A 25,502-nucleotide genomic window follows, 5' to 3' on the forward strand; every position below is an offset into this window, starting at 1 on the left:
CGCCTTACACGATTGAGTAGAAGGAAATCGTGTTACCAATTTCACCGTTTTTTCGGGGCCAGTATCTCGCTTTGGGCAGTTCGGCGCAAGGTGTCCATGTTAAGAGAGAGAGAGAGAGAGAGAGAGAGAGAGAGAGAGATGCACTGCCTAATACCTTACCTCTTTCCGAAATCGTAGTGACACCCGATGATGAAACAAGCATCGGCTGGCTCACGAATTCCTACCTAGTGGCGACCCGGTGGTGAAACAGACATCGGCTAGTACACGACAATCCCGTTCATACGGACAAACCTCGGCCACGTCTTTCCGCCAGCCCTCGGCTCATAACATACGTAATTGGCTTTTTAATCCTCCCGCATGCTCTCTAAATTCCCTTTGTTTCTAAACTTGATAAAAAATAACGTCACCTGTATGAGACGCGCGTAGCAGTGAACGCATCGAAAAGAAAATGAACTTGAGGGGAATGAATGAATACGTTCGTTCGTTTATACTGATTCAATGTTAGATAGATGGACTAATCTACACCACACGATGCTTACTTTGCCCTTTAGCTTCAGCAGAGTCGGAAGAAGAGGAGTTTTTCGAGTGCACCAGCGAGGAAGCAACAAACGAGGACGATCTGACGACAAGGACGCAACAGAAAGCAAAGTATCTGTTATGGAATAAACCCGCGGGAAGATCGGCCAAACATCCTTCACTCAAGTAAAACCTACAGAGCCATGCTCTCTTTCGTTTTCGCGAAAACTGTTTTCACAAAAACTCCGTCCTTTTTCTCTCTCTCTCTCTCTCTCTCTCTGTCTTTAGACTAATCCAAACCGGAGATAATCTTTATTTGCCGATTACACAAGATCCTGTTCCGAAAACAGAAGATCAGATCGAAGAAGATGCACAAGTAATGATGCAACTTGGAACCGATAAGTACGCCTCAGAGATGCGAGCAAGACTGATGAGTGCTTCGCTTCTGTCCGACATGGAATCTTTTAAGGTGATATCTTTCACTTTCTATAATATTATTAATTTATTTCCCAGAAAAAGGTTTGCGCTACCCATCGTTTTACAGTTTCAAATCGCATATAATAAATCCAGGTTCCTCGGATAATACAGTCAGTTATCCAATCATTCTTCTAAGGGATTTAGAACAGAAGGGTAGAATATATGTATAGAATTTTTTTCGAGATCGAGAAGAGTTCTCGAAAATTTTGAAATTTCCGATTATGTCAAGATTCCCGTAAATGTTTGAGATTCTCGAAAGCGTCGGTCCTGTTACGGATGACGAACACTTGTTCAATATCATCTCTGGCAGGAACCGTCCTAGATAAACGAACAGAGCTACCCTAGATAAATCTACATAACTGTTTAGTTTAGTTTAGTTTAGGGCCCAAACATACGCACGACCAACTGGTCGTTGAGAAAATACGAATGTTCACTCGAAGGGTACTGACAAGTACCACCCGTCATTGCAGGGCTATACAGGGTGGGGCGCCACATTTTGCCAGCTCAAATATCTTTGCTGTTTTTAAAGATACGTCAAATGTCTGAAGGACAAAGTTGAATGGTAAAACGGGGTTTATACGATACTAAAAAAATTTTTGTTTTTATGTAATTTTTTCTAGAGATATGAAGGTGACCTTCATTTTTAACTTCCCGATTTTATAGGAAAGTAATTGTAATGACCCCGAAAATCGAAAATCGATTTTTTAGCAGATCTTCACGTTTCATGGCTCATTGCAGTCATTTTAGACTATTTTCAGCAAAATGTTCGTGTGTGTGTGTGTGTGTGTGTGTGTGTGTGTGTGTGTGTGTGTGCGTGTGTGTGCGTGCGTATGTCCGTTTGTATGTTATCAAATTTTTTGATAACGTTTTCAGAAAAAGTAACAACGCGATCAGGATGATGAATGATGCAATCGATGTGCCCCGCTGTAACTTAGAGCTGATTAGATTTTGGTCCATTTTGGTCAAGTAGTTTTTTAGTTTTTTTCGAAAGAAGTTCATTCAACAATGCAATTTATACGAGAGAACGGAAAGTTTCCACCGAAGAAACAAACGTAATTACACAAAAAATTTTTTTTTCAATTTTCTTAAAATTTAAAAAAAAAATTAAAAAAAATTTTTTTTTGTACCTTATGATGATGTTTCCGCTTACAATAATCGAAAATTATCCCAATGCAAGAGTGAGTTAATCATCTCTACTCCTGAGAATACATTTTCAAAGAACATCGATGAAAGTACAAAAAAAATTTATATTACAATTTTTAAAAAAACAATCAGTTCAAAACGAATTATTAACTGAGATTAAATTGAAAATTAATATGAACTATATGATAATTATTAATAACATTGATGTTGAAAACGGATTGGTTAATGGAGCACACACATGCGGAATATTAAAATTTATTACTTTTCAAGAAAATACTAAAATTCCGTCTATATTGTGGTTAGATTTTCAATTGGCCAGAGTAGGAGTGAAAGTAAGAACTCGTTATCGTGATTATATGAAAAATGCAAATATTGATCAAAATTTAACACCAATAATAAAAATATCGAATCAAGTAAATATGTCGAGTGAGGAAAAATATCAAATCACACGTAGTCAATTTCCAGTGGTTCCTGCTGAAGCAATTACGATTCATAAAAGTCAGGGACAAACATACGGGAAAGTATGTCTGGATTTTAAAAAATCAGAAAGGCGAACTTTACAAATGTTGTATGTAGCACTGAGCAGAGTTTCAAAATTGAGCGCGATTTATATATTTTGGGACAATTTAAATTAACAGTATCGAAGAAAACCAAGATCAATACTGCAAACCCGGATAATGATGAGTTGTATCGTTTGCGAAAAACTAATTAAGACAATTTATTTTGCAACATTAGTATGCTATAACAAGGAACCAAGCGAGCAACGAGCCTACGATGTTGGTTTAATGCGACGCCATATAGCAAACATTTTGATAAGTAGAAAACTATTGAATTTCCCTGAAAACGTATAATCATCTTAAAATGTACACTTAATAATGATAATAATATACTACAACTAACTAATCGGGAAGTTCTTTGTGTGACTCTTGGAGAGTCACACACCAAATAACATCCGTACCACTAACCCTCTCGCGAGCTCGCAAAGCGAGCGAGCTACGACAACCCTACTTGCGAAGCTCGCGAAGCGAGCGAGCAACAACACCCCTCTAGTTTTTAATGGAATGAGGTATTTTTTAATACATCAATCGATGCAGCTGGACATTCGCTATAAAAAAGTACTAACCTATGTATGTCGAAAAGTTAGTATAGTTCAGGAGATATTTCAATTTAAATAAGTCTAAAATACCATTACTGTCGTACTAAGACGTTAGTGTTTACTTACTTGTGTGTAACATCTTAGCACACACACACGCGACAGTAATGGTATTTTAGAGTTATTTAAATTGAAATATCTCCTGAACTACGAACTTTTCGACATACATAGGTTAGTACTTTTTTATAACGAATGTCCAGCTGCATCGATCGATGTATTAAAAAATACCTCATTCCATTAAAAAAAATGAAGGTCACCTTCATATCTCTAGAAAAAATTACATGAAAACAAAAATTTTTTTGGTATCGTATAAGCCCCGTTTTACCATTCAACTTTGTCCTTCAGACATTTGACGTATCTTTAAAAACAACAAAGATATTTGAGCTGGCAAAATGTGGCGCCCCACCCTGTATAAACCCTTGCATTTTTACTCTCGTGGGCGAGGACTGTCGTAATCACGAATCGTGTCGCGTCGTGCTGCATCTCGCTAGTCAACTACCAGTGAGATCGGACTAAAGTTCCCCTTCGAATCAAAGTGCAACCGTATAGATTCCGCGAGTTCGGTGTAAAATCTATTAGGCAGTGATAAGGTTGCTCCAAGACCCCCGCATTGCCAGTGCAAGTCAACACCGTGCATCCTAGTTTAGGTAATATCTTCTCTCAACTCTTTCTATTCTAAATTCAATCCATTCGCGACAATTACACAATTGTAACACGAATTCTTATACTAAGAATATATTTGTGTTCTTTGATAATTAACGCAAATTCATTAAACCCATAATTATTGTCCAATATCCTAATCAAGTATAATTGAACGTCCGCACACGATACAATCTTACCGCTCGGATTCTATCAATTAAATTATACTAGTTACGAGGCTTACTTATCCTATGAACCCCTGATTTTGCATCAGGTTCGTTCGCGACATTCCAATTGTCCAAACAGAGATTTATTCAACCTAGTGGCTCCCCAATTTTACATTATTACTCCTAGCAGCTCCCCGGTTTCGCATCGGGTTCGTCTGCGCGTCGCGTCGTTCCTAGTGACTCTCCAATTTTGCATTGGGTTTGTTCACGAAGTTTCACCTTCGTAGCAGCTCCTTGATTTCTAGGGGTGTGCGGGTATCCGAAATCTCGGATACCCGCACACCCCTATTGATTTCACATCAGGTTCGTCCTCGCTGTCTATAATCCCAGCGGCTCCCCAATTTCGCATTGGGTTCGTCCGCGTACCTTAACTAACAAATTGATATCATGTTCCTAGGGTAACAACCCTTCGCCGGCCACTCGTGCTGCTCGCGGCCCTGGCTCGTAACAGCTCATTTAAAATTATTCAAAGAGACTTTCAATGATTTTGGATACCTTGCTGAAAGATAAACCAAATCAATTCTATTATTCTTATTCACCTGTATAATTACGGATGCAGTTAGTTAAATTCAATATAGGTATTCGCAGAAATGAAGAGAAATATCGACAAATGTGTACTACTATATGTAGATGTTAATATTAATACTCTACAAAAGACTTTAAATGTACTTTTGCCCGCTGTACATGTTGGACCAAATGGATAGTTAAATCATTGCATGAAAAGAAATGAATCGACTAGAAAGAAGTTTAATGTCATATACACTAACGAGCATAACTGATTCAACACACTTTAAATCAGAATAACTTTTTTATGAATGGACCAAACGACTTCAATTTCTCTGTAAGGCTAGAAGAATTAGTTTAGTAAATGACGTCTAAAGAATATTTTGAAAAAATGCATTTGGTCGGAATTGCGAAAAAAATAGTAAAAATTGATTTTTATTACTTTTTTAGCTGGGCCAATAACGAAAATTTAAAAGATGTGTTTGGTCAACTTGTATAAATCATACAGGGTGAGTCCGAAGAAACAGAACACCTAAATATCTTCGTTACTTTTCGTTGTACAAAAAAACTTGTTTGGACAAAGTTACACTGTTTGAAGGGCCACATGTAACGGTGTAAGGGAAAAAATTTTCAAGGTCATTTTTTAATGAGATTTCAAGGTAATCGATGTTTTTTTTAAATGGAACGTTAACGTAATGTTGTCTTCGTTAGCGTAATGTTGTAGCTGACAAAATAACGAATTCATCCATGCAACGCAATATGACCTACAAATGACCTTCAACCCAGAAAAAAGGAATAAATAAAATTCAACGTGTAAGATTCATTTTTGTTTTATTTCTGTTAAGCAAAATGTTCAAAAATATTCCCTTGAGCTGCTATACATTCAAATGTATCGCAATACAGAACATAATAACAGATTCGGTGTTGACAGGAAGACATTTATGATATACCTGCTTCACCTATGCGTTCGTACAGAATCGTGTTTATCAACTACTAATTACCCTGAAGAGCTTCTTGCTATCAGATTTCCACTGTTTCTAAGAAGCTCGTAACCAATTAATCAATTTCAATGAAATTTTCAGAACGTATATTATTTATACGAGGTTACCAAACACACATCTTTTAAATTTTCGTTGTTGGCCCCTCTAAAAAAGTAGTAAAAATCAATTTTTACTAATTTTTTTTCGCAGTTCCGATCAAATGCGTTTTTCCAAAATATTTTTTAGACGTCATTTGCTAAACTAATTCTCCTAGCCTTACAGAGAAATTGAAGTCGTTTGGTCCAAGCATAAAAAAGTTATTCTGATTTAAAGTGTGTTGAATCAGTTATGCTCCTTACTGTAATGTGGCAAGGATGCTCCAGATTAGATGAATGTCATCAACATTTGAAAAACGGTCTAGTGTCATCGATACTCATATGTAGATACTCTAAAGTTAGTGATCCTCATATGCAGAAATTCCAATTTTAAACTTTCGTTTGTCCGCCATTGTACGAAGGTGCCAAAGTTTCTTGTTAATAAATAAATAAAAGCAATCTAATCCAACTGAGATTATACGAACCTAGGCAGCAAATCCTGGAGCAGTATTGGAAGATTTCATTAGATGGTACTCTCCAAGGGATTGGATCGAAGATGGCGGGACTAACAGTTGGGGTCAAACTACAGGTCCTCTAACTTTGCACTTTAAAGTACGCGAGCAACTCAAGTTTTACAAACTACTAATGGTACATGGTACATACATACTTTGATGCAGGACACTTGTCAGCAAGAATGCTGATACCGAATAATCCTTGGTCCTCTACCTGGAGTTCGGCACAACCTGTCCCCGCTCATCGGCAAAAAAGATTGTTCGACGACACTAGAGAAGCGGAAAAAGCGTTGTGCTTCCTGAGCTCGAAACGGCTGGGTCAAGTTGCTCAGCTTCTTTTGCCATCGTTGACTCATGCGGCGCTCTATACACTCAGTCAACAGAAGCAAGATGCTTTGCCGAATTTACCTGATGTCACGCACAGCATTCTGAATAAACTACAGTATGCTACAAAGCCTATTCACCAAAAGCTACATATATACGAGGTGAGCTCTAGAAGCAGTTACTACTAGGGGTGTGCGGGTACCGGAGCCTCGGGTCGGGTCGGGAGATGATCGGGTCGGGATCCCGAAAGTTTATAAACTTCGGGTACCCGAAATGGTAGTCGGGTCGGGTCGGGGTCCCGAAAGTTTGCAATATTCGGGTACCCGATGGTGTTTTAGAGTTACTTAAATCGAAATATCTCGTAAACTACTAACTTCTCGACATACATAGGTTAGTACTTTTTTGTAACGAATATCCAGCTGCATCGATTGATATATTAAAAAATACCTCATTCCATATAAAAAAACATCGATGACCTTGAAATCTTGTAAAAAAAAATTACCTTGAAAATTTTTTCCCTTACACCGTTACATATGGCCCTTCAAACGGTGTAACTTTGTCCTAATAAGTTTTTTTGTAAAACGAAAAGTAACGGAGATATTTAGAGGTGTTCTGTTTCTTCGGACTCACCCTGCCGTCCTCACCCTGGAGTCCGAAGAAACAGAACACGTAAATATCTCCGTTATTTTTCGTTGTACATCAATACTTCAGGACAAAGTTAAACTGTTTGAAGGGCCACGTGTAACGGCGTAAGGGAAAAATTTTCAAGGTCTTTTTTTACAAGATTTCAAGGTCATCGATATTTTTTTATATGGAATGAGGTATTTTGTAATACATCAATCGATGCAGCTGGACATTCGTTATAAAAAAAGTACTAACCTATGTATGTCGAAAAGTTAGTAGTTGACGAGATATTTCGATTTAAGTAACTCTAAAACACCATCGGGTACCCGAATATTGCAAACTTTTGGGACCCCGACCCGACCCGAGGCTCGGGTACCCGCCCACGCCTAGTTACTACCTAGTAGTAGTAGTAGTAGTAAGTGCGTTTGCCGGGGAAGGGCGAGTCGGCCGCCCCTCGCTTCCTTAAGACACACCGGATCTTTCATCACCAGTATCACAATTGGCGCTGCCGGCACTCGGCCCTTTTGCGGGTTGCAGGTATCCACGTTTTTCAGCTGTCCCCTCTGTTTTATTCGGCCCGGGGGCCATTTTCAGAGTCGTCGACTTACTAGACGGGTCGGTCATCATTGATGAGCGGGCCATGCTACCTAATTTTTTGTCAGTTTTTGAGCTGTTTTACGGCTCGGTGTGAACGTCGGGCCCCCTCACCTTCAGACCTGCAGGGTGTCTCGCCTGCCCTTTCAGACTCCCCCCACTTCACCATAATTTTCATGTCGAATGTGTCAAGTTTTTGAAGCCCGTCCCTACTCTGTTTCCGGATAGTCCAGAAACCTGCCCACACCCTCCCCTAGGGCTAATCCCTCCGCCTGTGCTGTGAGTCTATTGGGAGTTCAAGATGCAAGGGACCGCGTATTGTTTGACCATTGGGAGGAAGTTACTGCTACTTGGGATCCGATCCGACTTTATCGAAATCACGGCTGGGCCGAGATATCAATTCCATACGGTCTTCTCTTGCCGAGTCTACTTCGCGCTGGGGTTGAGAAGGAAGGGTTCACCAACTTCGCCGAAATCTGTCTCCTGAGAGATTTGATATCAGGTTCATCGAGATCTTCCTTCTTGGGTGGGCTTGACACATCCTAGAAAGTATGGCTGATTGTTTAGATGTGACCATCATCCTCGGTTCTGGTCGGTGTTCAGCTATTAGCTCCGTCCACCTGGCCTTTCCCTTAAAGGTTTCTTAATTCCGTTTGCGTTTCTTGATTCCATTTTTTAGTAGGGTCCATGCCCAGTTTCCACAGTGGTACCATTTGTTCGCTGACCACCCCCTTTTCCTTACTCTATCCCCCAAACAGGGGAGATAGAGCAGCGGCGGGTACCCTTATGAGGCGGGGATGGCCAACTTGTGCTTCCAACAGTTCACCGATTCCCCGGATAAAGGGGAAATTGTTGCCATTGGTTGCCCTATGACCCCGACAGTAGGTACCGAGCCCGTAGCAGGAAAAAAAACCACCTTGGAAATTTATGCCACACCCGGGAATCGAACCCTGGCCTTCCTGCTACGAATCAGATACTCTACCACCTGAGCCACTGACCCGCCCTAGTTACTACCTAACCCAGGACCATTATGCAAATTGACTAATGTTGGACTTGGCTGGCAAATGGAACTTTTCACTCTTCAGAATTTTATAAATACTCATCTAATTAACTGTCATTGTCTTTTTCAAATGTTAATTCATTAGCAAAACAATAGTTTAATAGCTTCGATACATATGGTCCCTTAAACAAAACCACCCAGGTCAGCCAGGCCGGCCTCGAGCAGATATCGAGCACAGTCTGCAAGCGTACAATGCCAGCAGATGGTGAGCATTATGCTGGCAGAACGCTGCTCGAAGCTGAGGATGTTTGGAATCTGCTCGATTTTGGACAGCACACCCTACCAGCATAAAGCTTACTGGGAGGTTGATTATAAATAATCATTAGAAAAACATGTACACTAGATACTAGTTATTTAATTTGAACTCATTCGAAAAAACAACTCCGTATGCCCCAATATTTTGGAGAAAAGATTTCGAAAACTCTGAACTTTTTATATATAGACATTGCAACTGATACATAGTTAAACATCATTTGGATACAATAGGAAATCATTCGAGATATAGAAGGCGTGGAAGCTTTGGTTGCCCAAGTGAATTCCTTGCAACACAAATTAGGGGGAAACGATGAATCCAAAGAGTTTACTTCGTTCATCATTCAGTTGATGCGCGGAAAAGAAGTTGAAGTGCCGGGTGGCTCCAGAGGAAACATTGCCTCGCGTATAACCACCATGTTCAGAGACGCTCAGAAGGTGACAAAATGAACTCATTTTAATTTAAATGGGATTTGTTTAAAACTGCAAAGCGATTAGTAGTAATATCTCCCGTGTTTCAGGCTGCTTTGGTGATGACTTCCGTTAACAGTAACATAGAAATAGATGGAATCGAAGATGGCAAATTGAAAACATTCCCTGAACCTTCGTGTAAAGAGTTCATATTGCGGATTGTGACGCCAAGACCATCGCCGACCTCGACACCGCAACCACAAAGAATGTACACTTGCCTCAAACGAGATTATATTCGGTTGGCCGGTTTCTTTTCTGAGGATACAATATTTTTATAGTCCATGTTCTAATTGTAAGTTTCATTTCACGCAACATAATTATCCGAAATATTTTCAATAATTTTTTATTCTTTATTTGTTTAATTTCTTCCGCGAGATGAAATCAATTGGTACGTACAAATCGAACGGGAATGTTGGAGGATTCCCACCCCGTAAGCAAAAATTATAGATTCTGGCCGTGGCGCGTAAGCTCGCGTGGGCTCGCATTCTGCCCTCGGCACTAGTTTTAGAAAATTCTTTTTTGCATAAAGACGTTGTAATCAATGCAACTGTAAAGAAAATGGTACGGCAAGTGGTTAAAAGGGAAGAGGTAACATTCAATTTAGTTTCTATCTGTTGCAATCGACGCAAAACGTAAAATGGTCCCTAAAACTAGGGACCGAGCGGCCAGGATTGTGCCAAGGACAGCTTGTGCTGGGCTGGTGCCGAGGGCAGAATACAAGACCACGTTAGGTTAGCTTAGCTGCCATGGCCAAAATCAAGCTATCGTGTGCTTTGAGCAGCTTCGAGCGACGTTCGGCCAGTATAATACCCGTTAGGTGGCCTCCGCACGCTGGGCTCGATTTCTGCTACGACAGACGATATCTGCCTCGAGCAGACATCGAGCACAGCCTGCAATCGTACGATGCCAGCAGATGGCGAGCATTAAACTGTCAGAACACGCTCGAAGCTGAGGATGCACGGAGTCTGCTCTATTTTGGACAGCACACTCTGCCAGCATACGGCGATACTTATTCGGACGCAGAAGTATCGCTTTATGCTGGCCCGATCTGGGTTAGGTCGTTCGTTTAAGAGGGCAGCACGGTCGCACGAATACCCCGATAACCAAAAATTTCATTTCTGACGTTCGTCTGTACGCGCAGTTGTAACTTGTTCTGCCAACCGTTGGAGCAGGGCTTTGGGCATAGGCAGAACGAAGCCAGGATGCTGGCGGCTGGATCCGCCAGTTATTTAGAGAGGAACTACCATCTTACTAGATTTTGGGTCGAAACATGGGTTTGCGAGTTTTCACTTAGTGTCCTTATTTGAGCAAATTTTGGGCTGGGTGAGGGCTCATTCGAAAGAGGAAGGTTCACCGCATGGTGTTCTGGTCATCCCATCAGTCAAAAAGGCTTTTAGAGACAGAAAAATGCATTGAAATCTGCGGGTTTTTTGCCTAGATTTTTACTCTACTTTGGGCCCTCATATTATTAGATATAAATATAATCTGGTTAACCTCATGACCACAGCACCATGCGGTGAACCTTCCTCTTTCGAATGAGCCCTCACCCAGCCCAAAATTTGCTCGTATAAGGACATTAAGCGAAACCGCGTAAACCCATGTTTCGAGCCATTTTTCTAGTAAGATTCTAGTAATTTTCTAGTTACAAATCGAGGGTATACTATCCCCTTAGCGGCGCTGCCTTCATTCTGCCCTCAGCTTGTGCCAGCATAAAGCGATACTTATTCGGACGCAGAAGCATGTTGTTCTGCTGGCACAGCCTACTGACCAAAATCGAGCATGTTTGCTTACTGGGTAGTTAAGGCGTGAAAATTAATTATATTGGACATAGATTATTTAGCAGTCTTTTATCGAATTACAGTAAAGTCTTGATCTAATTGTAAGTGACACTCTCGGATCCGTATTGTTTCTTAGATCCCGTAGTTTTACTATTTTTTGTGAACTCGCTGACCGCGCCGAATGTAGGAAAGAACAGCGCGTGTAAGCCCGGACCGCTTGAAACTTACTGCATACCGTCAATTAGACCATTAAATACAGTCTAAATTATATCGTGTTTAGTGTCATTTTAATCATAAATGTACCACAAATAAGTTGATGAAAGTCCTATAAAATAATAAAGAACAGGTTTTGCAATTGGATTAGTAGTGGTTCACACAGATATATATTGGCCGACCCCGTTTACACTTTACACTGCTCGGTGATCGAGGTAACTGAAGCTTCTCAGCCCCTCGCGGGGTACGTCCCGCAGTGGAGGGAATAGGCAATTTTCTTAGATCCTAAAGCTCACGTTTTCTTAGGCTGTTATTAGACTAGGCCACTGGTGGCGCAACTCGGTTGCGCCACCAGTGGCTCAGCACGTCGTGGGGCATTGAAACAAATGTAACCTATTAGACTACGGCACGGTGCATTATACAGGTGTGCCGACTTAGCATCTCTGTAATGCTGAAATTTGGAGGCAGATGAGTCGTAATTCTCTGGCCGCCGCCAGACGGCGCATGGTTCCCCAGGTACCGTACGTGTGCGAATGAGTGTGATTGTGTGTATTCAGCAGCGCAATCTCATTCAATCTCATTCGCACATGTACAGTACCTGGGACCATACGCCGTCTGGCGGCGGCCAGAGAATTACGACTCATCTGCCTCAGTTTTTTGAGGGAAGTCGGCACACCTGTATAATGCACCGTGGACTACGGTAACTGGTGGAGCCACCAAAAATAGTTGCCGATCTGCTGAACGGCATCGGCAACCGGCCGGGCAACATTTGGTGGCGCCGCCACCAGCCGGGGTATTGATTTGAATGTACCCTATTAGACAAAGCCACCAAGTTGTGCCACCAGCTTCGCGAAAACATGAACAATTGACGTTCAAATTACCACCACATTTATCGTAAAATAAATAAGAGCACGACACAGCGTTACATCGACGGCGGGAATGAACGCTTGGTGGTACCACCAGTTACCGATTCATAAAAGCTCTTCAATTCGGTGGCGCCACCAAGTTGCCCACCAGTGGCCTAGTCTAATAACGGCCTTAGATCTAGACTTTACTGTAATAAGAAACAGTTCTGTATTTGTGTGTCTGTATTTTTATCGTGTTTTCATTTAATTATACGTTTCCACTGTTTCGGTGAATTACAATTTTAACTGTATCTTAATATAACGAGTGCCTAACTTACACATGGCATCGTAATTTTAATTCTCATATTTCTTAGAACTCGGATTTAATCATTTACACGCCTTTGTAATTGAACAAAGTGAATAAGGAACCTTCTACGAATGTTTGTAAACCAAACCTGGTTCTTTTCTGTATTTACTGAAATATCACAAATTGTATATTAACAAGGAAAGTGTGGGATATAAATATTCTTTATAGAAAATAAAGGGTTATAAGTACTAAAGAAACTTGTGCCCATGAGACAATTTTGTCGTCTGTCACGAACCACCCAAAAGAAATATTCTTTTCTCAAGCTTTGGCGGCGAAAACAAGTAATCTCGAACAATCTCGTCCAACTCTTCTAGGGACAGCTGAGCGTGTAAGCGCAGCACTGGATCCTCTTCATTGTCTCGTAAGTGTTTCAGACCACGGTACAAATCGACCAAATCCTTTCCAAGACTTGTTAATGTATCTTTTCCAAGGCCGCGAAGCAGCAACGTACTAACCATAACTGCCGCTCGTCGGCATTCGAGAACTTTGTCCGTTTTTATTATGCAGCCGATACAATAGATCACCTGAAGTCACAGGTGTAAATCACATTTAAGTCTAATTAACTTAAGAATAATAAGCTAATACCTGGTAAATGGTGAACGAACCTCGATCACGATATCTCCAAGTCGATAACCCAATACTTTGCACAATTCACCTAAACAGGAAAGGCTGGAAGCTCGTACCAGGGAATCTGAATCTCGCGTCGCACACAAAAATCCATTTACTAAAATATTTTTGTACGCTGTTGCCATTTCACCTATCGATATAGAAATTGATTGAAAATAAAACGTAAACTAGTAGTTTCAGTTTAAAACTAATGGCTTTTTAGCCCTTGATCTGGCTTACTGTACATAATTAATATACTACTACATAATACTATGTATTATATATATCTACTAGTTAACTATGTATAATGCTTTGTGTTCTTTTATATAAACTTATCATTCATTTTCATACTATAACGTAAACATCGATGTACATATCAAATTTGCTAGATTTAGATATTGTAAAACCCAAGAGAAATCTTAAACCGTAATCAAAAAAATATCATTGCATGTTTCTCGATGATTAGTTACTAAAATAAACATTTAATGCAGTAAGTTACAACTTTTCCACTGCTTCGCCCCCAGAAGGTTACTTTAATAAAAAGAAAAAAGTATAAGAATTCATTGTAAATAGAAGTGCATCCAGTTAAACTTTCATATTCAAAATAATAAAAGGTTTATCCAATTGTATCCCCACAACAACCCAGTCAACCAGACCTTTTGTTTGATTGTTTTACGTCGCTTCTTCAACTGCTATGGTTATTAAGCGACGGGACCTACAGTTTAAGGTGGGTTTCGAACCGCCTAGTCTTGGGCACCACAGTTTTAAATGGCACACGGAACATTTCCAGAGGTGTCGGCGCGGCGCGGCGGGATTCGAACCCGAGACCACGGAGTCCGCAGTCGCGCGCTCTACCCACTGACTCACTGCGCGCCTAAAACCAGGCCTGCCGTAGCAGAAATCGAGTCCAGCGTGCCGAAGGCAGGTAACGGGCATTATACTGGTCGAACGTCGCTCCAAGCACCTCACGAGGAGACCTCGCGTATCGAGAACGCCGGATCGCAACGAGTTTTTCTGTGGACATAGCTTACGCACCCTCATCAACTATCCAATTGGTTTTAGCCGCCAACGCGAACCCGTTTTCGAGAAAATCGATTTTGAAATGCGACATGCGCGTTATATTCCATGAGTGAAAACCTCTTGTCATTGCAGTCGGTGGCCGAGCGGGTTGAGCGAATATCTACCACGAGATTGGTCGCGGTCGTGTCCCGTGTCGGCATTTTTTATAAATATATTTTTTTCAATTTCTTTTTTATTTTTCTACATTCTCTTCAATTTTTTAAATTTCAATTTCAACATCACTTCAATCATCATTTCAACTTCAATTTTTCAATTTCAACTTCGTATTAAATTTCCATTTAATACCTCAAATTCAACTCTTCTATTTTTCGAATTTCAATTTCCATTTCTACATCGATTTCAACTTCAATTTCAACTCTTCAAATTTCCATTTCAACTCTTCGATTTCAACTTCAACTCGTCAATTTCAAAATTGAATTTCAAAGTTGAAATGTAAATTGAAGTTGAAATCGAGGTTGAAATGGAAATTGAAGTCGTAGTTGAAATTGAAGAGTTGAAATGGAAATTGAAGTCGAAGATGAAATTGAAAAATTGAAGTTGAAATGAAAATCGAAGTTAAAATGCAAATTGAAGTTGAAGTCGAAGTTGAAATGGAAATTCATGTCGAAGTTGAGATTGAAGAGTTGAAGTTGAAATACAAGAGTAGAAATGGAACTTGAACTTGATGTTGAAATCGAAATTTGAAAAATTGAAGATTTGAAATTGAGAATTGAAGTTGATATTGACGAGTTGAAGTTGAAATGGAAATTGAAGTCGAAGTTCAAATAGAATTGAAATGGAAATTGAAAAATTGAAGTTGAAATCAAAGAGTTGAAATTGAAATTTGAAAAATTGAAGAGCACGTAGAAAAATAAAAATGGAAGTGAAAAAAAATATTTAAAAAAATACCGACACGGGAAACGAACCCCGACCAATCTCGTGGGAGACATTCGCTCAACCCGCTCGGCCATCGATTTTCTCGAAAACGGGTTCGCGTTGGCAGCTAAAACCAATTGGATAGTTGATAAGCGTGCGTAAGCTATGTCCACAGAAAAACTCGTTGCGATCCGGCGTTCTCGATACCCGAGGTCTCCTCGTCAGAGCACACAGCACACGATGGCTCGATTCTGGCCATGGCAGCTAAGCTCTCGTGAGCTCGTATTCTGCCCTCGGCACCAGCCCGGCATGGCACAAGCTGCCCACAGCACAATCTTGGCCGCTTGGTCCATTTTAAGAGGACAGCATGGTCCCTAGTTTTAGGGACCGTTTTACGTTTTGCATCGATTGCAACAGATAGAAACTAAATTGAATATTACCTCTTCTCTCTTAACCCCTTGCCGTACCATTTTCTTTACAGTTGCATTGATTACAACGTCTTTATGCAAAAAAGAATTTTTTGGAACTAGTGCCGAGGGCAGAATGCGAGCCCCGCGAGCTTATGTGCCATGGCCAGAATCTAGCATTTTTGCTTACTAGGTAATTGTATAAATGAAATCGATCGCCGACTATATACCTAATCCTCGTGTTACTTTGACAAGTATCTCCCCCAGTTTGGTTCTCGTTTCCACGGTAATTTCATTTGTTGAAATACGCCGTGGCATGTCAATGTACTCGTGTACTAATGTCTCTATAACTACTTGTGGACACGACGTAGCTAAAGCGCATAATCCATTGATGGCTGCCAGATATATAAACGAGTCTTCGTGTTTCAAATTTTCCTAAAGCAGAGAAAATATGCAATACAGAACCTGCAGCGTTAACATTTGAGAAATTAAATAAATAAATTACATTTACCAACTTGAAATATTTGAAGAACAATTGTCTTCCTGGCCGTAGCACAAGGATCTCCAGTTTCAATCAATTTAGTAAGAACTATCAGACCATGTGCACGTACAGGAAGTATCGGATCGGTAAGGTCTCTAAGCGCATCCTCAAATTTTTTGGTCGTCTTACGTTCCAGTGACAAATCTTGATACCGTTTCCATTCCGATTCACCTTGATTTTCAACAAGTTCGATGATTTCTTTCATTAATAATAATAACTGCGTTGGAATGTTTGGAACGGTGCAACGGTCTTTTAAAAATAATTTAAATTCGTTAAATACCGGCGAATTGAGAGGTTTTTTCCTTTCGCTCAAAATCATTTTGATCAACATCAAACTGACATACAGAATCTCACAATCATCTTTCTCCGGCAATATTTGCCTTTCCTTGATGTATTCGATAAACAATGATTTCATAAAAGAAACAATTGTCTCCGGATTTTCTATTTGCGCTTCTTGCACGGCAGACATATTGGACAAACTTAATAGGAGCTTGACAGATAGCAACTGTTTCTGAATTTTTTCTATTGCATCATTTTCGGTTTCTAATAAAGTTTCAGTTCCATTCTCATTGTCTAACTTCATCAACTCTGATAAGAACTGCAACAAATATAAAAATAGTGCGGCTGATATTTGATTGCTAGTTGATGTTAAATCTAGCAAAGTGTCCGCAAACGGTTCATAAGTTAAAGTTTCATCAGTTCTGATAATTTCGATGCCACCCGTTGGTCCGAATTTTGATATTACATGGTGTCCAAAATGTTGAGTTGATTTGTGTCCAAGAATTTCAGCAAAAAGCTGATTCTTTTGTGGTTCTTCGTTTAAAAATCTCAATAGGAGCTGTTTAATTTTAGATTTCAATATACAAACGCTTAACCGGGTATCATTGTATATGCAAAATAGTGGAATAACTATCCGTGTTAGAACTCGACTAGGTAAATGTTTAAATTTTGCTTCTGTTATTATGAAACATTTCATCAGATTTTCTACACATTCCTCCACTTCATTCTCGCTTATAATTCTGTCCTGTCCTTCTTCGGAATGCACAAGCAAAGGGCTACACATCTTTTCTACAATGTTTTTAACACATACATCTGGATTATAGTTATAAAGCGCTGTGATGCAACAATTTGCTATTGTTGACGAGTGATTTAGATGTTTGGATGCTATAAGATCTAATATCTGAAACAAATAAATGGTTTGTATGAATTTGATATAGCACCATGTATTACTATTATAATAAATGCTTGCAAAATCTACTTACTTGTGGGCATACAGCTCCATAATATTCATCCGGATTCTTTCCATGCGAGGTAGCTATTAATCTAGAAACAGTATCCAGTTTATTCCAGTGTTCCCCGAGATCTAATGTGTCTTCGCATACAGCTGCTATAATTGCAATAACTCCATTCGGCTGCATAATTTGTTCAACTAAATGTCTACGAGTTTCTCTCTGAAGCCATTTAGGAGCTCCTTTAATGCCAAGAATTATCATAAAATCTTTCATACTTGTTGACATAGGACAGAGATTTAATAACCAATGTAGTAAAGAAACAAACTTCTCCTGATCTTTTTTTAATTTCTCATATAATTCTGTTGTCATTCTAAATGTTCCATTATTTTCATTGGTATCGGTTGGTTTCACCAATGGAGCGTATCCCAATTGTAGAAGCGCTGCTAGTAACGGACCTATTTGAGCAATTATTGCTGGACGAAATATAGTTTCATTATACAAGTCCATGAGAGAAAGAACTGTAAAAGTTTGTCTTTTGTACCTCTGAAACGAAGAAATATAATCTTCTATGAAAATTATGAATTTAATTAACAAAAATGTAAAACTTAGAAGAGCTTATTGTCTAATTTTCATACTTGTATATCTGTTAGATTTTCTTTGCATATTTGCAAAGCTCTAGGACATAATTTAGCCATATCCAGGCCAACACCTGGTAAAAGACCAGGTATAATTCCCATTGCAGTTACCAATTCTATGGCTACTTTCACATCACGAAACTGCTCGACGGTAAATACGGATGTCGCATTTGCTCTTACAGGTGTTCTTAAATTTTGTAATGTATACACGATCGTGCGTATATACTGATATCTAAAAACGTAGAAAATATCAAGATTTATCATTAATTGCCAATAATACGCATTAACACATTTGCTGCCAATGAGATCAATATTAAATGTTATTATCAGGAAATAATGATGGAACTTCTACTAAATAACTAATGTCATCTGTGATACACAAGACAACGATAAATTAAGTAACAAAGATCATCTATGGCAACAAACATGTTAATATAAAGTTATACTATTCATTTGTGATTTCCGAAATATTTATTTTCTTTCAAAAAAATCATTCAAACCTCAAAAAGTTAAGTATAGGTAATGTTATGTGCTACCTGATATCGGGAGATTCATTCTCACTTTCATTATCTTCTGTCATAAATTGTTCGTCAACATTTATTAAATTTGATAGTGTTTTCTGCAAAATTCGCTGTAATCTATCGTCGAAATTTTCGATCTCTACTAGAAAAGAGATAACATTTATAGAGCCGTCTAAAAAATGTAACAATCATTTTATACGTAAAAATGTATTTATACCATTACTTATTTTGCCGACAGTTATTAGACAATTCAATATTTCGTAATAGTCCATACTTTTTCTCATCATAGACTGTTTGTCAATTCGAAAGAATATAATCAGATATAATCGTACATTTTATTCATCGTTATAGAGCTGAGTGAAGCGCAGCGCCAAAGAGGATATGAGCACCGACGAGATATAAGGATAGACCAGGATAGACCTATCATCTTATGGGACTTCGTGTCCACGCTATGCATTACCGACTGTGCAAAAAAAAACAGAGGTTTTCGTATGCCCTCTACAATTTAGAGTGGTGAGTTTAGGAATTACGTAGAATTTCAGATATCGATCGCGTAGTTGCCAAAACGCATTCGAAAATATTCGTCGCATAGTTGCCAATTTACTGTTACTGCCGTATAATGCACAGCGCGTATTTTTGCTACTTTCCACGTTACAGCACCGACGAGATATATATTATATTGCCAGAGCAATTAGTTTACTACAGGATGTCAAAAGAAATTTTTTCTAAAATTGCATTTGGCTGGAATTGTAGAGAAAATACTAAAAGTTGTAAGAAAGCTGTCAGCGGCTGACAGTCAGCCTATTTTAGCTGTCAGCAGCCCCGACGAGATCCTGCCTGGGAAAACTGAGTTGGTAATACAGGAAATGACAAGAAAAAGAGGCCATGTGGCCTCAGCAAAGATGGCCACAAAAATACATTTGGTGATAGCCTATCACTGATAGGCATGGCACCGACGAGATACTATTAAAGACTGCCAGCCCCTGTGCTATTCAGCGAGCCCGGTAACCGGGCGCAACGGGCGCGGGGATAACGTGAAAGTTACAGTGATCTGATATACCACGTCGCTAAAAATTCGAAATAGTGCCACAATAATGCCAAAACATCGTCTGAAATATGGCGGAGAATGTAACATTTAATAATAATCGATATAGTTTCGTGATAATTCGCATTCTCGCCGATGCATCGCGACGAGAATCTCCTCAGTGGTCTTCTTCACCGACAAAATGCCGTCGTTGGCCTTCTGTTTCTCTGGATGGAGCCAGAATATATCCTAGAGGGCGTAAGAAACACCGAAAAATTCGGGCTCGCCAACTCCCATAAGGCTGGCATGGACCTAGTCACTGACGAGATACTATTAAAGACTGCCAGCCTTATGGGAGTTGGCGGGACTCGAATTTTTCGGTATTTCTTACGCCCTCTAGGATATATTTTAGCTCCATCCAGAGAAACAGAAGGCCAACGACGGCATTTTGTCGGTAAAGAAGACCACTGAGGAGATTCTCGTCGCGATGCATCGGTGTGAATGGGAATTATTACGAAACCATATCGATTATTATTAAATGTTACATTCTCCGCCATATTTCAGACGATGTTTTGGCACTATTTTAGCACTATTTAGAACTTTTAGCGATGTGGTATATCAGATCACTGTAACTTTCACGTTATCCCCGCGCCCACTCGCGCCCACTTACTGATCCCGCGGAATAACACAGGGGCTGGCAGTATTTAACCTCGTGAGAAAAGCGCGCTGCGTCTAACCTTCCTCTTTCGAATGAGCCCTCACACAGCCCACAATTTGTTCTAATAAGGTCAATCAACGTCTGGACGCAAACCCATATTTTCGACCCAAAATCTAGTAAGATTCTAGGTATTTTCTAGTTACAAATCGAGGGTATTTGGTAGATCTCTAGTGAATTATATTAGAGATTCCAATAAATAAATTAAGATGAAGTTTATTAACAAAACTTTAATAGAATTAAATTCTTTGATCACAATATTTTTAGATCCAACTTCATTGATGGCAAACTATTGATTAAACAAATTGTATTTTGTCAATGACAAGAAAATAACTAATTTAAACATTTGAATTTAACGCCAACTTCACAACGCTAACTTCACATTGGTGAGTGTCGCTACAGTCGCCACATTTACTCCCCCCTAATAGTTGAGTAAATAAACTTATAACTTTTAGGTTATGAATCTGACTCTACGTTTAGGTTTACATTTTCCATTAATCTTAAAGAAATCTAAAATGATATTATCATCGAATTTAGAACATTCTTGAACTTCTAGAACATTTTCTAAAAAAGCTGGTTTTAATCTATCTATGTTAATGGTGGTAGGAACACCTTTATAATTAATTTTATACAGAAAATCTGTTAATCTTTCTATAATCTGATAAGGACCTTCATATGGAAGTTCAAGAGATGTTTTAAGTTTGTCTACTCTAACAAAAACATATGTACAATCTTCTAATTCCTTGTATACAAAAGGTTTTCGTGAAGCGTGATGAGATGTAGGTGTTGGACGAATTGCTCGAATATGTTCCCGCAACTTTTCAAGAAAAATTTGAGGACACCCAATAGGATCTTCAGCTGCAAAAAATTCTCCTGGAATCCGTAATGTTGTACCGAAAACCATCTCTGCAGCAGAGGCCTTGATATCATCTTTATAACTGATTCGGAGACCTAGAAGAACCATAGGAAGAACATCTACCCAATTAGAGGAATTATGACACTTAATTGCCGATTTGAGAGAACGATGCCAACGTTCAATTATTCCATTAGATTGAGGGTGATAAGCCGTTGTCCTAATCCTTTGACTACCAATAAGTTTTATTAATGCTTGAAAAAGTAGTGACTCAAATTGAGCTCCTCTATCAGTAGTAATAACAGCTGGTGCTCTAAATCTTGCGACCCACGTAGCAAAGAATGCATTAACCACCGTATCTGCAGAAGTATCTGGAATGGGTGTAGCTTCAGGCCATCTTGTACTTCTATCAATCATAGTAAGACAAAAGCGAAATCCTTTTGAAACTGGTAAAGGACCAACAATATCAATATGTACATGTGAAAATCTAATTTTAGGAACTGGAATGTGTTCAGAGTTTCGAATAACATGTCTATGAATTTTCGCTCTCTGACAAGATAAACATGTTCTAGTCCAACTAATAATGTCTTTACGCATATTTGGCCATACAAAACTTTGAGAAATAATCCTTTTAGTTGTTCTACCGCTTGGATGAGATAAATTATGAGAGACGTCAAAAATTCGTCTTCGAAGACTTGTTGGAACATATATTCTAATATCTCTACTCACGTCACAATAAATTGTCTTTTCACCGTTATCTAACCTGAGAGGTTTTAAGGAAAGAACTGTTTCAGACTCTAATAGTGATTTAAGTTCTTCATCTTTCTGTTGTTCCTCAAAAAGTTCATCTGTAGAAACTATTACAGGTAAGTTAACAGCGCCTATTCTTGAAAAAGCATCAGCAACTTGATTATTATGTCCTGCAACATGGATAATTTTAGTGGTAATTTGACTAATGAAATCAAGCTGTCTTCTCTGTCTTTCAGAAGCTTTTTCAGAAGATTGTAGAAAGGCATATTGCAACGGTTTATGATCAGTGAAAATGGTTACATCCCGACCATCAACCATATGACGAAAAAATTTTAGTGCAGCATAAATTGCTATTAACTCTCTGTCGTATGTACTATATTTTTGTTGAGATTCTGATAGCTTTTTGGAAAAGAATCCAAGTGGTTTAAACGACTCATCTTGAAATTGTTCCAAAACAGCTCCGATTGCTACATTCGAAGCATCTGTTCTAAGAAAAAGTTTTGAATTTTCTAAAGGATGAACTAAAAGTGTATTTTCCGCTAAACATCTTTTACTTTCTTCAAAAGATTTTTCTGCATCAGCGGTCCAATTAATTTGTCGTTTATCTCTTCTTTTAGCACCTGATAAGTATTTGTTTAATGGTGCTAAAATTGATGCTGCATTCGAAATGAATCTATGATAAAAATTTATGATTCCAAGGTACCGTCTCAGTTCACTGATATTATTTGGTTTCTTGAAATCAATAATAGCTCTAACTCTTCTATCCAAAGGACGTATTCCAAAACAATTGACCATATAACCAAGATATTCCACTTCATCTTGTGCAAATTTACTTTTAGCAACGTTAATGGATAACCCATATTTCTTAAGACGAAGAAAGACCTGCTCCAAATGAATACGATGTTGCTCTTCATCCTTCGAAGCAATCAGAAGATCATCAAGATAGGCTTGACAGAAACTTAATCCTCGTAAAACAGTGTCAACAAATCTTTGGAATGTTTGTGCAGCATTCCTTAACCCAAATGCCATCCGAGTGAATTCAAATAGTCCAAATGGAGTTGTAACCGCAGTTTTGTGAAGATCTTCTTCAGCAACAGGAATTTGAAAGTAGGCTTTAACTAAATCAATTTTGGTAAATACCTTACATCCAGCTAGATGATGAGTAAAATCTTGAATATGAGGTAGAGGATAGTTGTCCCTAACTGTAATATTGTTTAACCTGCGAAAATCTCCGCAAGGTCTCCAATCTCCATTCGGTTTGCGAACCATGTGTAACGGACTTGCCCATTGAGAAGAAGATGGTCGACAGATTCCTTGTTCCAGCATAAATTCAAATTCTTGTTTTGCTGCTGCAAACTTCTCAGGAGTCAATCTGCGTGGTTTCTCAGAAACAGGAAATCCAGAGGTAACAATTTGATGAGTTACATCATGAACTACTCTAGTAAGAGCTGATGGTTTTGTTATTTCTATATATTTGCGAAGTAATTCTTTAAATTTGCAGGAATTACTTACTGTTGCAACAGAGATTTGTTTTTTACTTGTTAATTTAGCCTTAGTGCTTAATAACGTCTGTTCATCAATTAATCTCTTGTTCCTTAAATCTGGAAGAAGACCATGAAATTCCAAGAAATCTGCACCAATAATTGGATGCTTGACATCAGCAATGATAAACTGCCATCTAAATGGACGTCGAAGACCTAAGTCTAGTATCCTTGTACTACAACCGTATGTATTAATTACAGTATTATTAGCTGCATATAATTTGAAATCGACAACAGATTTAACACCTCTGACCATATTTCTTGGAATAACCGAAACATCAGCTCCAGTATCAACTAAATAGAATATGCCATCTTTCTTATCAGAGATTATCAGGCGTTTATTCCTCTTAAAACCGTCAACGACCGCCTGAGCACGTAACGGTTGACTTAGTTTTCCAACAAGGTTTTGTCACCAAATGAACATGGTTGTACACATTTGTGTGCTTTATCACCAAATTTATCATGATAAAAGCAGTACTTCTTACCTTCTTCATTTTTCTTTTTACTTTGACTAGTTGACCATCTTTTGAAGTTCGATCGTCCTCTTGAGAAACTGCGTTCTCTCCTTTGATTCTGATGAGTTAATCTTTCCATTTGTTTCCTTAACTCAGTAATTTCCTCAGACATTTTCTTAATTAATCCTCCTTGCGAAGATTCGATGGAAAATACTGAAGAAGATGTTGGCCGAGACATATCTAAAATCTGATCAGCTTGAATAGCTAATTTGGAAAGATCTTTAACTTCGCTAATTGCAAGAATGGATCTAATATTTTCCGGAAGTTGTTCTAGGAAAATAGATCTAAGGACCTCATTATTAATTTGTCCAGGTGCTAAATTATTCAGTCTGTGTAGAAAAACTGAAGGTTTTTCATCCCCAAGCACATGTGATCCAAGTAATTTTCTAATTTTAGCCTCTTTACTTTCTCCAAAAGCGTTACATATTCGTTCTTTTAACTTTAAATATTTATTATTTTCAGGAGGACAAATTAAAATATCCTCAACCAAAGGAAGAACTTTATTATCTAAATATACAGTAACGTATCTAAATTTTGACTCATCTTTTACTATTCTATTTATTAAAAATGCCGCCTCTACTTGCGTAAACCATAGAACAGGATTTTCCTTCCAAAACGGCGGTAAACGCACTTTTTGAGCAACTTCGATACTCGCACCATCAATAAGACTGGCGTTTTGATTTAAGCTAAGATTATCTTCCGATCTCACCGTTTCTTCGAAAGTTACTTCAGTAGGTTGTTGCATTGTTCTTTGTCCAGAAAAAGCTTGACGAGTAGGTGAATGTTCTAACGGCATTTTCTTAAATAATCGGGGTCACCAATTTGGTAGATCTCTAGTGAATTATATTAGAGATTCCAATAAATAAATTAAGATGAAGTTTATTAACAAAACTTTAATAGAATTAAATTCTTTGATCACAATATTTTTAGATCCAACTTCATTGATGGCAAACTATTGATTAAACAAATTGTATTTTGTCAATGACAAGAAAATAACTAATTTAAACATTTGAATTTAACGCCAACTTCACAACGCTAACTTCACATTGGTGAGAGTCGCCACAGGTATACTACCCCCTAATGTATGTGTAGGACTACACGACGTGTGGAGGCCGAACTTCAGACATGCGTCACAAGAGGGACAGGCACTCGACTAGGCCTTTCCCGCAAGTACTCGTTCCTCAACGATTAGCATATATACCGTCCTCAATCGCCTTCCGACATCCCCACGTCTAAGGCAAGGTCCGCCAGTCAGCCTTACCGATGAGTCCTCTGGCGGGCCTGGGACGAAACGCCTCCTTCCTTTTTCCTCCTCTCCTTCCCAAGTAGTCGAGCTATGTATCATAGTTGCCCATGGCTATGCTAGCTCCTACATATGGACCTTAGCACCGCCATCTATCCTAGTACCCTCAACTAAAACCTATATATATTAGCTATACGATTCTATAGCTAT

At 38.8% G+C, this 25,502-nt stretch overlaps 2 protein-coding genes and 1 long non-coding RNA gene across 14 annotated transcripts in view; 1 reads left to right on the top strand and 2 right to left on the bottom strand.

The window, feature by feature from the left end:
- Window positions 1-24,594, top strand: part of Rab3gap1 (RAB3 GTPase activating protein subunit 1) — a 147,630-nt gene extending 123,036 nt beyond the window's left edge. Inside the window, exons 9-24 of one of the 9 annotated variants that reach the window (XM_076427587.1) lie at window positions 552-702; window positions 805-985; window positions 6,224-6,323; window positions 6,412-6,731; window positions 9,335-9,538; window positions 9,622-20,509; window positions 20,658-20,776; window positions 21,147-21,661; window positions 21,741-22,109; window positions 22,230-22,359; window positions 22,452-22,522; window positions 22,611-23,100; window positions 23,232-23,398; window positions 23,495-23,699; window positions 24,158-24,427; window positions 24,512-24,594. In XM_076427587.1, the coding sequence (XP_076283702.1) occupies window positions 552-702; window positions 805-985; window positions 6,224-6,323; window positions 6,412-6,731; window positions 9,335-9,538; window positions 9,622-9,849 (1,184 nt within the window). In that variant the 3' untranslated portion in view covers window positions 9,850-20,509; window positions 20,658-20,776; window positions 21,147-21,661; ... (6 more) ...; window positions 24,158-24,427; window positions 24,512-24,594. Of the gene's footprint in view, window positions 1-551; window positions 703-804; window positions 986-6,223; window positions 6,324-6,411; window positions 6,732-9,334; window positions 9,539-9,621; window positions 20,510-20,657; window positions 20,777-21,146; window positions 21,662-21,740; window positions 22,110-22,229; window positions 23,126-23,231; window positions 23,399-23,475; window positions 23,719-24,157; window positions 24,428-24,511 lie in introns of all 9 variants that reach the window. The other 8 variants (XM_076427585.1, XM_076427586.1, XM_076427589.1 and 5 more) reach the window with 8 other exon arrangements.
- Window positions 1-25,502, bottom strand: part of LOC143210603 (uncharacterized) — a 226,339-nt gene that overhangs the window by 182,978 nt on the left and 17,859 nt on the right. The gene's annotated exons all lie outside the window — the stretch shown is intronic.
- Window positions 13,002-19,313, bottom strand: Tango6 (transport and golgi organization 6). 4 transcript variants are annotated; one of them, XM_076427581.1, is made up of 8 exons: window positions 18,869-19,026; window positions 18,667-18,790; window positions 18,131-18,362; window positions 17,526-18,038; window positions 16,238-17,443; window positions 15,953-16,157; window positions 13,380-13,531; window positions 13,002-13,298 (listed from the first exon to the last, which is right to left on the bottom strand). In XM_076427581.1, the coding sequence occupies exons 1-8, from the start codon at window positions 18,936-18,938 to the stop codon at window positions 13,002-13,004; spliced, it is 2,799 nt and encodes a 932-aa protein (XP_076283696.1). In that variant the 5' UTR covers window positions 18,939-19,026. The 4 variants fall into 4 exon arrangements, 3 of the variants coding, with proteins under 3 accessions (XP_076283696.1, XP_076283695.1, XP_076283697.1); XM_076427580.1 differs by having other exon boundaries at window positions 18,667-18,793; window positions 18,869-19,023; XM_076427582.1 differs by having other exon boundaries at window positions 13,163-13,298; window positions 13,360-13,531; window positions 18,667-18,793; window positions 18,869-19,313.

The sequence above is a fragment of the Lasioglossum baleicum genome, chromosome 7, assembly GCF_051020765.1.
Source record: "Lasioglossum baleicum chromosome 7, iyLasBale1, whole genome shotgun sequence".
NCBI classification, from domain to species: Eukaryota; Metazoa; Arthropoda; class Insecta; order Hymenoptera; family Halictidae; genus Lasioglossum; species Lasioglossum baleicum.

Bases quoted from the DNA above. Each gene is read 5' to 3' on its own strand.
- Tango6 (XM_076427580.1), bottom strand. From the start codon at position 18,938: ATGATGAGAAAAAGTATGGACTATTACGAAATATTGAATTGTCTAATA. The intron at 18,363-18,666 runs GTAGCACATAAC...CTACGTTTTTAG, and splicing joins AATGAATCTCCCGATATCAG to ATATCAGTATATACGCACGA. The intron at 16,158-16,237 runs GTTGGTAAATGT...TCTCTGCTTTAG, and splicing joins TTGTTCTTCAAATATTTCAA to GAAAATTTGAAACACGAAGA.